Raw genomic sequence first — 15,743 nt, forward strand, 5'->3', positions numbered from 1 at the left:
AAATGAGGCCCGATACATCTTACGACTGCATTTGCCTTTTCACAGCCACAGACTGGGCACTCACAGGCATCCTCTTACCAACTAACGCACCCAGGTCTTCCTCCGTCGCTGTCGTTTCCGACTTATGAGCTCACGGACAAGAGTTTGCTCAGGTTCTGGACTGCGTGCAGAACAGTTCAAGGGAAAATCTGTTGTAATTTTTTTGTTAACATCTCTGCATGGGACACCTGTTATAAGTAGTGTATGTCTTGCTCCCCCCTGCTGTTTTGAACACCACCTCATCATATTCCCCATACATGCTACGTTTATATAAAGTCACTATTGTCTGATGGACCGAGCATGGGGCCGGAAGCCAGGAATTTATGACACGTAGTCCCAGACCCACTAATGACTTTGTGTGACCTTGGAAAATTCACTTAACGTCTTTGTTACTCAGCACTAAAATCAGAATAATGATCTTTACTCACCTACCTCAGAGGCGTTTTATGAGGACAAATTAGTTCATGTTTGTGCTGTGCTTTGGAAATATAAAATAATATCTAACTGCTAAGAATTATTACAGCCAGTTGTTTTCATCCATTTTCATGCCATGCATCTGTGTCTGGTGGTTGCTGTTTCATTTATGATGAGCTTAATAGCAGATGGAAGCAGAGCTTTCATAGCAAATAATACATGTTAACGGGTTCATGCATTTAAAATACTGAACTACATTTCCCCCAAATTTATCTGTAATTTGCAGAGTTTGGAACTGGCCTCTTGATCAAATCCCTTGTGGCAGAAATAAGCTAAATTTTCTTTTTTTGCAACGTGTTCTACTTTCGCAGAACCCATTCAGAAAGTGGAAATACAGGCAGCTCAAGTACCCATCCCTCCAGTCAAAAGCTCTCTATTTTCTCTGTTGTACTTTACATACGGAAGTGATGTCTTCAGGAAAAAAAAATGCATGAATTTTCACACTAAACTGAATCCAGATAACAAGAGAAAAGAGAGAAAAACTTAATTAGAAAGAATTAATTGGGAAAGATGCATCCTGTTGAGCAGTTTGCCGGAGGCCCCCATTACAGTCGTGGTGCTATGGTTACGGTTGAAATGGCACATCCTCCCAAATAACCTGATTTTACATCAACAGTAAAGAGGAAGATCACTGTTTGCCCTATGTGCCCACTGGGGGAAGAAGTGAGGACGAAACGCCCCATGGCTCACAGCACAGGGTGAAGTGCAGCCCTTGCAGGCGAGTACCTCCTGACCCACTCGGGGGGGCAGGGCCCGGGCACAGTCTTGCCACCACGTGCCCCAAGAAGCATCGGCTGGTGCGGCACAGAGGAGGGCAGTCACCAGCTGCTGGCAGATTAACGGGGAGTAGGGAACAAGCTAGCTCTCGAGTATGTCTGCACCGTGCCATGCAGACCCACTTCTGAGCCACAACCTGCTCCCTGATTTCTCCAGGAGTGGGGCAACTGTGTGCCACCCTCCTTCAGATGAGATCTGAAAGCCAGCTAGCCCTGATCCTTCTGGGAAAAAACCAAACATTGCCTCTCTCATGCTCAGTTTATGCGCAGAAATGATAATTTAGGTGCAAGGAACATGTTAGTTCAATCAGGCTCCCTGATACTTCAAATTCAACTCATTAGATAGTTTCAAAATATTAACATAATAGAGCAATTTTCTCTCGCTCTCACATGGAGCCTCTACTCATCTAATTAATAAAAATTTCAAGGAACTTGCATTTACAGCTGTGTTTATTTTAAAATATTAAAAACAAGTGCACTTCAGTGACCGCGGTGCCTTCAGATAACTGCTATTGAAAAGCTGGTTGCTATGCAACCTAAAGTATTGTCCATATTATCCTCACCAAGAAATGACATATTGTATGAAATAAAATAATCCTCTTTAAAAAACAATACAGTAAAAAGCTGGTTTTGGGGGGCAGAAAGGGGAGCTTGCAATAGCTCAGAGCTCTCTTGCAAGCTCAAAAGAAAGACGGTGTCTCTCTCCTACAGCTACACACCATCAATTACTGAGCCATAATACAATTGTGATGATTAGTGATATGGCACGGGTGACAATACATATAAATTGCTTGGAATAGAGCAAACAAGCCTGAAGATATCAACTCTAAGGTTTCTTAAGCAATAGTTTACTCAAAGCAGCTGCTGGGATGATATTTCAGAGAACGAAGCCAAATAGGCCATTTTACCCAACGTGGTCTCAGCCTGTACATGTCCCATTTGTCCTAAAAAGCCCTTTTATTTTATTTCACAAGTAACATTTTAGTGTTGGTGAAATAAGTTGGATGGGAGGAGACAAAGCATCTGTCTGCAGAGGCAGGGGGCTCAGCTATACCGCGGGGGAAGCAATCCCTGCCCACCCATCCCAGCTCTATGTGCATCAGCTCTGGCCGTGAGGTGGGGAGGATGCCCTGGGGGGTCTCCCTGGCACTTTGCTCAGGATCTCGGGTCCTGGGGTGCACGACAGCAACAGCCACATTTTCACAGCCCCACTCGGCGGAGGGGGTGGAAATTACGGTGTAATTTCATTGACTTAATGTTTGTTTTTTACGCTTCCAGAATGGTGTGAGGCGGCTGTGACGTGAAGCAGAGGTATGGTGCTCCTCATGGTGAACGTGGCATCGGAGTCCAGCTCCAAGCCACTCCCCAGAGCAGTCCTTACACCCTCTAGTTATGTTGGATCTCAGCTTTCCCGTCCCTAAGTGTATGGACCATGGAAATTGTTTTACAAGGTGGCAGGTGCAAACTCTTTTCCTCTTAGCTCACCATTTTTACATCACCTCACTTGTCCCAAAGCAATTTAAAAATATTATGCCCCCTTGGGAGACAGGAGAGAGAGAGAATCACTGCTTCCATCTACAGAGCAGCTCAGTCGGAAAGGGGAAGGCCAAGCAGCGGGGCAGTGGCATTGCCCAACTAGACCACAGGGCCTCCTGCCTCTCCGTGAGCTTACTCCTTCGCTCCTGTAAATCAGCACCAGTCTACTGGGTGCAGCTCCAGGGAAGCCGTTTCCACCCCCGATTTGACCCTCCTTTTTGCGGACACTATTTAGACTACCTGTCCCACCGCAGGCTGGGCACCACGGAAGAGCGTCAGCGCTCACACAAAGGGAAGCCGTGTTTTCTGGTTCTACCTGGAGCAGCTGTGGGCACCACTGAGTGCAAGAGGCTTTGGCAATGCTCATCCCCAACCAATGAAAGTTAAAAACGTTGTTATAACTCTGCTCCTGTTTCCATGGAATTAGATGTTGGTTAGGCAAAAAAATGGGGTAAAAGTACTAAATACGTTAAAAGCGCTTCACTTCCAAGCCCATTTGCCATCTCAGTGTCCTTTCCTGGAGGTTTGCCTGAAAACAGCTCCTTTCCATGGAAACAGCAAGGGAAGATCTTGGAAGACCATGGAAACAGCAAGAGAACAGAAAGGAACATCTGTAATTCTTAATGTGGGTTTGATTCAACCTAGTGCTGAGCTCCCTGGCTCCAGGTCAGAAATGCACGTATTTAACTTTGAGCATGTGTGTAGTCCCATTAAAAGTTAAGCACAAGCTTAAAGGATTTGTTGGGTCAGAGTCAGGGTTCAGCAGTGTGTGGAATAAACCCACAATGCAATTATTATATTGGTATAGCCATGTATTCCTGCTTATATGCATTCATGCAAATAGTCCATATTGCATCCCTCTAGTGGCCAAAGGGGTCACCACCCACAAAACTTGCCAGGAGTTATTCCAAACAGACTAGGTCGTCATACTGCCAAACCAAAGTGCTAACTTATACTGACATAAGTAGGGGGAAAACATTTACTAAATCTCAACTATTTGCCAGCATGAAGTATGTATGATAAACGACAAGTACAAACATAAGCTCTCTATCATACGTTAATGTTACATTCATAGACATATAAGGGCAGTGCATCTACAGTTTATATATATAGTTGAAAATATATTAAACTACGGTATCATATTTCACAAATGAATCATATAGTTCATTAAAATTTCTCAGAGACTTTGAGCTCCATTATTTAAATGAGCCTTTACTTACTTTCCCGTAGCTCAGCAGGATTATCCTCACTAAGACAACGTTAATGTGAGCACCTAAGGATTCATCGTGGTAGATTTCATTAACCTGCAAGAGAGCATTGACATGTTTAATAATGACCCCGTCAATAAGTAATTATGGTAGTAATGATGAAACATAACCTTCTTATACACCGTCTCCCAGATATAGATCATCTGTGCTCATTAGTAAAAAAGAAGTATTTCTGTTGAAGTGAGAGAAGACTTTCTCCTGAAATTATGGGGCCCTTCTATAGAGACTCCATATGGACTTCAATCAGGAAAGTTCTTGAAGTCAATGAGCATTTAAGCAGATGGTTATGTGCTGTCCTGAACAGGAATGAACTTAAACACAAGCACAAGAACTTTTTTGATTTGGGTAATAATTGACTGAAATACTCCCAAGGATGAGAAACCCAGTACAGCACCATGTTGGCACAACTGTGCGTCAACACTAATCCAATCTCAAACTATACAAGCAGAGAAAAACCTACAAAGTCCTAACAACTATGACATATTTTTGTGTTACTCATGAACAGAGGCAAACCATTTAGGTGCACCAAAAAGAGAGCTAGGAATATTTTAATGGCATGAAATACAGACATACCAGGAACAAACAAGAACTAACACTCCAAGCAGCTGCAGAAAAGATAAACTGTTAAAGACACTGATTTGGCTAATCTATGATGAGAGGCATGCAAGATCATTATGGCCAACTCATGTGCTTGAAAATGTCTTTTATTTTTTTTTACTTTAGAAATCGGAACAAATACATAAATAAATATCTGGAAGGCAAGGATGTTCCCTTCTGTCTTTGCCCTGATCATTTTCTTCCAGTAAATCATGACTCTGAGCTACACTGTTTCATGAGCTGGAGACAAAGAATCCTTCGCATGTCATCTTTTCTAATTATGAGAAATATATAAATCACAAAGAAGTTCATAAGTTTAAGTATAATTTTATTAAAAACAAGATTGCGAAAACATTGGATTTGTATCAATGGGTGTAGCTCCTTAGGGGACTACATCAAAGCACAAATCACTTCTGAGCTCCAGAGAAATAATTAGATGCTGCAGTGGTAGGGTTGAATTGATGTCGCTGCCATCATGGTCCAGGAAATAAGTGAGAAACAAGAATTTTTGCAGGTGATGTCTTTTATGTATGGTTAGGATAGGTATTTGGGTGAGACCTGAGGAAGGGTACCGTGCTATCCTACAGTTTCACTTCTTTCTCTAGGTCTATCCCAGCCATGCAGTTGGGCCCATAAAAGATATCACCGCAACAGTTCTTGCCTCTTGCACAGATTCTTTAGTGCAAGTTAAAAAAAAAAAATCATTAAATATTAATTGGGAGTTTTCCTGCATGCTGGGTACTACTTACAGAAATAATATCTTGACATTATGCTTCCAAATTCAAGCTTAGGCACCTAATTTTCCCAAGTTGCAAGCACCTGACCATTTCCCAGGCAGTGATTGAGATCCGCTTGCTGCTCATTGCCCTGTGAAAGTCTGGTTACTTATTGGTGCCAAGATGTGAATTTAACCTCCTTTATTTGAAAGGTGTGGCTTTCCTTCCAGAGACTTTTATAAAGGCTGATTACGTGCTAGGCTATATTCATACACTTGCCTTTAAACAAATCATTTACTCCGAGCAAAACTTGTGTGCTAGCATTGCTTTGGGCTCTTTACGCCACCCACTCAAGGGCATTATCTTGATGCAGAGGTACTAATTTGCCTCTTTGTGCATTGGAAAAAGAATACATGCGTCACTGATAATGATCTGAAATATGCACTATGTTCCGTATAAAGCCTCTGTGCACAGGGGATAATATATATGACATGTAAATAAGCATTTCCTTAGTTCATAATTTATAATCTGTATGGTCACAGACTCCTTCTCACTGCTTTCCAGAACCAAGCCTCAGTCTTTTCTAACAATAGTAGAATAATATAGCAACTGTATCACAACTATGTGCCAAAATAAAACTTGGCGTGAAAATCCTGACAGAATAATACTGCAACACTGCTTGACAGTTCATGCTCGGAAACTCCCGCTCTGCCTGCTCTGATGAAGGAGAAACCCTGCACAACCCTGTATCGCGGGCATGTGACATCTTGCCGGGCATGAATCAGGTAACACGGCGTGCTGCTGCGTCTGGCGCTTCAGACAGACATACAGAGAGTGACCGGGTTACAGTTGTAGGAACTATAACTTTGAAATTATGGACTTTTTACTCCCGTGTGGGAAATGTCTACCCATATACATCCTAGAGCTTGTTGTACGTCTGCCCAATGGGAAACTCCCAATGTTTCAAAATTTGTTTTTGTTCCAAATGGGGGGAAAATCCCCAGATACTCTGAAAGATCCCCTAGAACAACATATTCAAAAAAAAAAAATTATTTCAGGTAAATGAAAAAATTCAATTACAATGAAATTAAAATGTTTCGTTCTGATTTCTGAACTTTACTATTTAAAATACAAAATAAATTTTGGAATGAAAAAAAAATTTGAAATTAAAAACATCAAAACTTTCTGCTAAGGTCTAAAGGGAATGTGCTGACCTACCAAATACTTGTTTTCATTTTTTTCCTGAAACATAATTTTGTTGCAACTGACACATTTCCATACAAAATGGCATTTGTCAACAGCAAAAGTTTCCATCAGGAAATTTTCAGTCTGATCTATTAACAATTTTTTGGCACTGTTTGCCTTGATTCGCTATAAGGGGGTGGCTACTGGCTACACAAGACAACACACTGAAATAAATGCATACTTATTTTCATGTATAAGCTAAATGGCATCTGCTTGTTTCCATGTGCTATTATAAATGAGATCCAAGTGTCTGAACACTGAAACAGATGTGCTCTCAAATGCTTATGAGAACTGCAGATATGAAAAGATTTTCTCTTCAACTAGAGCCTTAATACCCCACCTGCCTTATCATTACCAGGACTGCAGTGCTATCTAATGGAATTCACCCTGCGTAACACATTACCAGCTCCGGGTCTCCGAGGCCTTTGCTCAAACTTATAACAGCTAAATTAAAAGCAAATAGAGTCATTTCAACATACAGCCAGCCGGATAGAAAACATAAGCAATGTATCTAGCTGTCCAGATAAGCGCATGTAAACTTGAGTCCATTTCTTACTGATTTTGTAGTGATGTAATTCCATTTACTTGACACATCCCGGTTCATACCCCCATAAGGGAGATCAGAACTGTGATTCCTGCCTGTCTTTACATTGGCGAGGATCAGGTCCTTAAACGATGGCAGTGCTAAGGAAAAGGAAGCAGGCAGACAGCATCTCCGACTCAAAGCTCCTGCACTCTGGGGCTTTGCATTCAGACGTGCACGGTGATTCAGCATTTAGAGAAGGCAAAGATGTTGGATTCAGGCATCTCAAAGAACTCAAGATTGGGCAAATTATTTTGAGGGAAGGTCTGACAAGTCACAAAACAACTAAAGGTCACAGACCATTTTTCTATTATCTAACTCCATAGTTTAAGTGACTGGCAAGTTAATTAAAAACCAGACTTTTCTGTTCTAATCTTATGGGACGTCTTGGGCTATACATTACAGATAGATGCTTCTCCTCCAAAGCCAGGTTGGCACAATTGGTTGCCCTCTGTTAGAGAGATAGGCTGTGTTTATTTTCCCCTTCCAACTCCCCTTGCTTGCTTGAACCAGAGACTGTAGCTGAGCACAGCCTGAACAAGCCAAGCAGTTGCAAAAGATGCACTATGCTCTGTTTATATTAGCTTCAGGAAACACTGATAGGTTTTTAAAGTGCTCACCACAAAGAAGCTCTAATCCTGACGGGGGCTTTTGAGCAATACTGCAATATAAATAAATAACAACAACAGGCCTGAAGCTTTGCAGGCCTCGCTATAGGACAGGGGAGCTGCAGATAACTTTGCAGGATATCCAAGTGAATGGTTTCCATGTATTTTTGAGATGACCCTCAACAAAAGCAACACATATTATGGCAAGTAATGCACAGATGTATTTGTACAGTTGTAAAGAAGCTTCCCGATTCATGTCATGGCACACGTTACATGCGTGCGCGCACACACACGCATAAATAAAACAAACCACTGCCCCCTCAAACTCACTGAACACAGACCATCAAAAGCCATCAGAAAATAACTAAAGCTAGGGACAGACATTCAAAAAGCCTGAGCCTGAATTGATTCAGTCTTTGCAGGTTAGTCTAACCTGGCTATGCTGAATCACTTTGTAACTGCACAGACATCCCAGAAATGTAGGCACATGCCTGCAGTGGCTCAGGCTAGAAGCCCGGGAGTGCTAGAGCAGCCCTCCCTTCCCTTCCACAGGGCTGAGCTGATGGGGGTGTGGCCAGGCCCAGGCAGCATTTATCAGCATTTTTCACCCCATCAGAAAACAAACAGCTTCTCTCATTAGTTCAAACTCTTCTTAAACAATGAAGGAACGGAGGGACATTACCACCTCAGGTTTGATTAGCTCCAAAAAGCCCTAAGCAGACACTGCTGTCTGCTACAGCACAGACTGTAGCCGGCCTGTGGTCTGCTAGCTAATGCTGTGCATCTGTGTAAGGCAGAGGGGACTTAGCAGGGAGTGGGGAGGGGAGGGGGAAAGTAGGAGGGAGCAAGGCAGATGCTGCTGTGCCTCCAAGTCTCTGCTGGAGCTGCAGCCAGGGAGCAGAGTGGAAGGGCCAGCCCTGCTGTGGAGCAGAGAGCCCTGCCCAGCCCAGACAGTTTGCTGGGATGCCAGGGGAGTCTGGCTTAATTTAAACAAGCAAGGTTCAAACCTGTCAACCTCAGCTGGATTTGAACCAGCATCACAGTGCATCACATCTGGCCACTTTCAAGATACTGCAAGATCCAGTTTATTCATCTGATGTTTCAATACTGCAATACACTGATGCACTCAAGCCACTCAGCCTTCCTTATTATAAGCAGAAACTACATATGCAAGTATCACCTTTGCAGTTATCCCTGTATTTCTGCTTCTGGGGACAGCGTGGAGACAGATGTCAGGGCTGCATCCATTGCAGCAGAGGAGCTACCAGGCTGCTGGGATACAAGAACTTGCATCCCCACAGCATTTTTAGAACATGGCCTACAAAGCAGTTTATGTATCTGGATTATAACAGTCTTATCTGCAGATACTGGGTGGCTGGAGGACCATTATTGCCTGTTTCTGCATAACATGAATGCTTGCTTTTAATTCTGGAATGCGAAGCCGTGGTGTCAAAGCCGTGGTGTCAGACAGAGAACAAACCCTTTGTCCTCCCCGCCCCATCCTGGCATCAACATTATTTTTCTGTTTTCCTTCTCAAACAGCACCACCACTTTCCATCTCCATCTCTTTTCCTTGTGCATTTGAGGACGCCAAGTGGACGTCTCCAACATGAACCTGACTTCACTGCAACCCCAGCAGGAATAACCTGCCGCTTGTTTCCCTGATGGATCAAGCTGGCCAGAGAGGGGTTGAATGACTTTCTCAGGGCCATGTTGTAAGTCTGTGGGCAGAGTCCATGACTGCCATTCCCCTTCTTTAATCATTAGCCGGCATTCTGATTTCCTCCAAGAATAAGCCTTTTTTCCCCTGCAAATCCCTGTTAAGCATCATGAGGAAAAAAAGAGTAATGAAAGTGCACAACACTGATGAAACTTAAAGGTCAAACTGTGATTTCAGACTGGGAAAAAATCTACTGTTCTCCTTGAACACAGAGGCAAGGGGGACATTTTGGAAATACTTGGCAATGCATACTGCAAAACTGAGATTAGAATTTGGCATTTTGTATATAAATATCAGGTTGGCAATTTAATGTACCTTAGCCTGAGTGAGTGTGCAGTGGATAAGACTAAATCCAAGCTAGCTGCTTCTGATCAAAATGAAAAACAATCCACAGAACAGATGTGTTGGCAAGCAACTAGTTAGCTTAGTCTTATAGGTCTCTATCTCATCTTTGACAGTAACTTCGGCTTTAGAAAGGTCATAGGCTTTTTTCTAGTTTCATGACCAATTTATTTTGTTCAGTTCCTCCCTTAGGCTTTTTACATGCCCTAGCTTTCAGCTTGCAAACAACAGCATGGAGATGTTTCTCTAAAGATTATAAACTAAAATTTGACCACAAGACCCTTATGTAAATGGAAGCAATAAACAAGGAAGACGGGTGAACCTCGGAGATTTGGTTCAGCAAAGCATCCAAAAATGTGGATACCTGTCAAAAGCTTATCTAAAATACCCGTTGCACAAATGGAGTTGCCACCGAAATCCCTGTGCAATCTCCATCCTTCTACGAGCTGCCGAGGATGGGTCCTTTGGGTAGAGGCCTGGTTGCCGAGCGCCCGGTTTACTGTATTTACTTTGCTGCTTGCAGAGCACTGCAGTATGCCATTCATCCCAGAAACCTGTGGGGCCCTCACATCACGAACATGGTGGGAAATCAGGAAGCCTAGCTCCTACTCCCCAGACTTTATCAGGAGGATCTGAAAACATGCTCAGATCTACCTGAAATGGTGCAAGTTCTGTGGGACTCTCCTTTTGCCTCTGTGCAGCATTCAGAAGCGTAAGGCCCCATTTTCAACTGGCCACAAAACACCACGGTAAAATAACTAATAACACCTGACACTGAGACACTCCAGACATTAAGAGAAGTCAGATCTGGTTCCAAACTTTCCGATAATGCTTCACCTCAAGATTTGGGGTGAGCTTGTTTAGCCAAATGCTTTGCCTCATCCCAAATGACCATGCCAAAATAGCTTTTGTTTGTTATGTAATCCAAACCAAAGCTGCTCGGTAACAAAGGACAGGCAAATTAGTCCACTACATATGCGTATACAAGGCGCAGATGAAGAACAGAATTCGATTAAAAGCATAGATTGAGGAAGAAAAAGAAAAGCAACAAATCTGGATTGTTTAGACTGGCTTATTCTTTTTTGGCACTCTGCAACCTGAAATGGACTGCGTCCATTAAGTGTTTTAGACAGTTGTCAGTGTGCAGAGGGGTAATATGGTGCTGAGATAAGCCTTTCTTTAGAAAACACCCCAACCCAGATCTTCATCTGTTCTCAGATTACACCTAACCTGTGACACCAATGTGAGATTTCCATTTAAATTGGTCCTGCATGGGTAGGAGCTGAAAGACTGTCCAGTCCGGGCAGCTGTTACTTATGGGAAGTGGTCAAACGGGTGAAGAGAGCAAGTTCTTCAGAGTAGCTTAAGTTTGCACAGGCACGATCACATTTCATTGGAGGTCTTAACTGACCTTAGCTTTTCCAAGGTTTGCTAGTTGCTATAAATTTCCAATATTATTCATAACAACAATCACTCTATTTAACGATAAGGAGAAGTATACAGCTAATCCAAACCCCGGTGTTAAAAATTACACTACAAAACCATGGAGGAAACAAAATTTCTAAGAGGTTAGAGAATAACATTTCCCAAAAGATCCATTGGACATCAAACTAAAAACACAACTTCTGTACTTTGGCAACCAGATACCAAAAAATCACCATGGCCACAGTCAAAGGCTGTACGTCTTCCAAGTAAAAGATATGAACAGAGTAACAATGGAATAATTGTCCATACACGCACTGAAAATACATACAACCTGTAAGTTCATGATGATACACAGCAATACACAACGTTGGAGCAACGTTTGTAAAATTGTTAAGAGTCTGTTACGACTTAGGGAGCATTTGCTGAACTAAAATGATTTGAAATAATGGGTATCTTTGTATGAACATTATTAGATTTTTTTTAAAACTACACAGATCCAATCCTTTAAAGTACTACTGAAATATACTTCCTGCCCTAAAAATGCTACTGAATTTAAGTATGATTCTGGGGACAGAACATGCCATTATTTCAAATTATTCAACTGCCATCCCTCCCCCCTCTTCCCAACTTGAATTAGACAAGTTGCAGGATTTCATCAGCTGGTTACAAAACAATGATATTTCTGCTCTTTCCACTCATTTGGGGTGTGCAATTCTGTATCTGAAAATCTTCTTTCTTCATCATGCAAAGTTAAATATGCTAAATTCTTACATATAATAGCAGTATTATGTGCATCCTATTAAAGAGAAAGGGTAATACACTGAAACACACCTATGGGCCAGATTTTCAAAGATATGTTAGGTGCCTAAAGACACAGCTATGACACTCAGCAGATTTTTTTCAAAAGCCCCTAGCTGCCTAAATCCTATGGATTTTATTCATTTGACTGAAAATTCATGCCATTTGTTCACTTCCAGTGGAAATCAGTAGGACTTAAGCTCCACAAAGGCTAGATGTTTAAAAACTGGTAGGCTCTGAATGCCTGCTGATTTCAGTAGGAGTCAAGTACGTAAAAACTTTTAAAAACTAGTTTAAGCATCAATGCTACTTTTGAAAATAGGAATTTGGCTCCTTAGTCACTTGGGCCCAATTCCTAAAGCATATGTAGATGTCTCCTATTTAGGTGCCTCTCTCCCATTGAAACTGATAGCCATTAGGTGCCTCTCTCTGAAGCTTAGGGCCTTAGGCACTTTTTACAAATTTCTGATCAAACAGATGTATAGTAGTACAAAAGCCAACTCCTGAATATTGCAATACATCATGTGTGGTTCAAAGGTTTTGCAGTGCAGTTTTTCTTTGGATCGCTTTTAAAAAGCGTTTGTTCATAAAAGTCAGAAATCAACGGGTGTACACAGTTTCAACACAAATACTTGCAAAGACATTGTAAAGAGGAGACATGCCAACATTACAAAGCAAGATGCTTGAAACAAGGGTTGAATACTTGTAGAGGAATGAGGAGAGTCAGATAAATACACTGGGACAAAGAGGAATTAATGAGCCAATGCCAGGAAAAGGCACAACTTTTAACAAAGAATGCAGGAGTGGCAGATTTGAAGCTGAGATGATAACTCAAAGTTGTGTTCAGGTGGCTGGCAGTGACCCTCGTGGACTGCTATGCTGAAAACATCTCGAAAACTATCTGATTTCATGAGACTGAAATCTTAAAAAGTGGGAATCTTGTGAGGTCAGATACACTAACTAGATTTTTGCCACTTCAGGCAATCTCTTATCCACCAAATAGTGTCTTGGGTTCTGGATGTGAACCCAGACTCAAAATTGCATTTTGGTCTAGAGGAGGAAACCCTCTCCATCATCAGCGGTCAAGGGACAGATGAGAGAAAATGCTGCCAGAGTGATATATTTTTAAGGACAGAAATGCCATCACCAGGCATGCTGCCAGCCTAAATGGGCAACAGAAGCAACATTAACCTGGAAAGCATTTTTTTTCTTAAGCAGATTATGATGTGATTTTACCATCTTGAGCCGCAAGGCACCGATTAGCTACCTGTGTCAATTTTTTTCTACAATACCCTATTAAATGAGAAGTATTTCTCTCTTTAGTTTTATGTGGAATACAATTTCTTCCACAAGAAGCAGTAAGAGTCTCCAGATAATGGATTTTGCTTCTTAAACACCTCCCAAAACCACTTTGAAAATGGAAAATGATATGGCTCATCAGACTTGGAACATTTAATGCGGAAGTGAAACGACTTTTCAGGTTCTCGCATAGATTCTACAGCAGCAAGATACTGAAAGTCTCTATCGAGCTACTCTGCTTGCCTCCGAGAAGTCCCGTCTTCCAGGTGATCACCATATGCAACAGTTACAATAATAATTTTGAAGGTCACTTATTTCACCGATGTATAGGCGCGGTCTTTTGAGAGGCAGAGCTATTTGCAGGAGAGTGTTGTACAGGAAAGAACCACTTCACGGTGCACGGAAGAAAAGAGCTCAGGTACCAGGCAACAAACTGAGGGTTTTCATCTGTTCAAATGAAGGGTTTGAAGAGGTTCTGATAGTGTCGTGGGGCGGCATGGACATACATGATTTTGTAAGAAGAAAAGTGGAAAACAGCCTGCTTCGCTCTGTTAAGACTCCCGTAACTTAGTCAGGCTATAATTGGCTGCAACTCAAAGTGTGAAAAATTCTCTGGCATTTGTCTCCACTGGTTATGGGACTGTGACTTCATTTCCAAATTATGGCATAAATATCAGAGTAGCTATTCAAGACACCCTAGGCCCTGTTTTTTCTTGCTTTATAGCCTTTAGGTGTGGACTCCAACTTGCCACTTAGCCAGCAAAAAACAGATTTATTGAATAGTCATGACACTGGGCCCAAAAACTTATATTGTTTTGTTTGGGTTGGCGGTGAAGCCCCACCCAGGCTCTCTGGGAAAGGTTAATTCGGGACAAAATTCTGCTCAAATCACTTGCATGCAGTGTAACATAGCCAGGACACTGCTGGAGCTCCTTCTTTCCATGCTCACGATATGGCAGGTTAACAACATGCATGTGGTGGTACCCGGTCTCTCGTTGGACTGCCTTCGCCCTCCCCTGCGTCACACCCCAAAGAGTCTCTCACTCGTGTGCAGATCCATCCAGAGACACCAGATCTCCTTTACTGCTCTGGCTGGCCAACAAGCTCTCCTGTAGCTTCTGCTATAGGTCCAAGAAGCTACTAGGCTCTCCATAATCTGTTGGGGTTAGTTTTTGTTCTCCTCTCTGCACACCAGGCACTGCTTGCAAATACAGTAGAGCAGAGCGATCCCCTTGGGCTCAGAGGATTTTTCAACCCCTTTCTCCTTTACCAGGGGAAAAACATACCCCACGCACACGGGATGTGGCATTTGCCTTTCAGGAAGGTGTTCAGCATGGAGGATTCAACTGCATTTATTTTTTTAGAAGCCAGGGTCTTGATTTCTCCAGTCATCCAGTAACGATTTTCATTTGGCCAGCACGACTCTTTGCAGGTATTTCTTGAGAATTCATTCATATTCATTCATAACTCAAGATGGGCATATGCAACACATGGAAGGGATTGCCATTAGGGCTTCTCAGATTGTCATACATTTCATAATATTCATTTCTTGTCCTGTTTTACATCATGAGCTTCATATGCTGCTCCACTGCAGTGTGTAGTTAGTTCCTTGGTATTCACGGTTAAGTGTCACTACATCTCTTTCTTTGAAAGACGCACCAAGTAAATAACACCAACAGTTACAACATAACTAGACAGAGAAAGGTCATCCTGTCCGTCTTTAATTTCTCTGCATCCTCTGCTGACCATGATAAGTTTATATTTTGAATTTCTGTTTGAAAATGTCAACCACTAGAGTTTCAACTACCATGTGTCTAGACCTGCCCCGCCGGGGTGAAATGACACCGTGTTTGCCAGACCTCAGAGCTGTTGCTGCAGATACCATCGGTGGAAGCGCACTCAGTGGGAAATGCAACCAAAAAAAATGTTTGCACAGATGCAGCCGACACTTGCCTTAATTGGTCTGTTGTACTGTCTGGTAGTTTGGATAAATCAATTTGCTGTGGTGTTTCAGTTATCTGTGACGTGAAAAGGGTTTACCGAAAAGATGTTTTCCACCAAATTCCTTAGTGCTGAACTGCCTAATCTACAGGCAATCCCCACTTAGCGCTCTTAATTGGTTCCTGAAAAACTGAGCATTAAGCAAAAGTTTTTAATGACCCAAGATGGTGACCACGAGCATTATAACAAAACTCGCTGAGCGCTAAGTGGAATCAGGTATCAATTTACAATGAGCGTCACAGCGAAACAGCGCTAAGCGACGCCGTGTCAAGCGGGGGTTGCCTGTATTCTGTATCCTCTAGTTTCATTCTCTTTC

The 15,743-nt window shown here is 42.3% G+C and overlaps 1 protein-coding gene across 1 annotated transcript in view; it reads right to left on the bottom strand.

The window, feature by feature from the left end:
• ADAMTS2 (ADAM metallopeptidase with thrombospondin type 1 motif 2) overlaps positions 1 to 15,743 on the bottom strand; it is a 236,069-nt gene that overhangs the window by 51,697 nt on the left and 168,629 nt on the right. The window contains exon 4 of the mRNA XM_019535184.1: positions 4,046 to 4,129. Within this exon, the coding sequence (XP_019390729.1) occupies positions 4,046 to 4,129 (84 nt within the window). The remainder of the gene's footprint in view (positions 1 to 4,045; positions 4,130 to 15,743) is intronic.

The sequence above is a fragment of the Crocodylus porosus genome, unplaced genomic scaffold, assembly GCF_001723895.1.
Source record: "Crocodylus porosus isolate Cpor-Errol unplaced genomic scaffold, CroPor_comp1, whole genome shotgun sequence".
In the NCBI taxonomy this organism is placed as follows: domain Eukaryota; kingdom Metazoa; phylum Chordata; order Crocodylia; family Crocodylidae; genus Crocodylus; species Crocodylus porosus.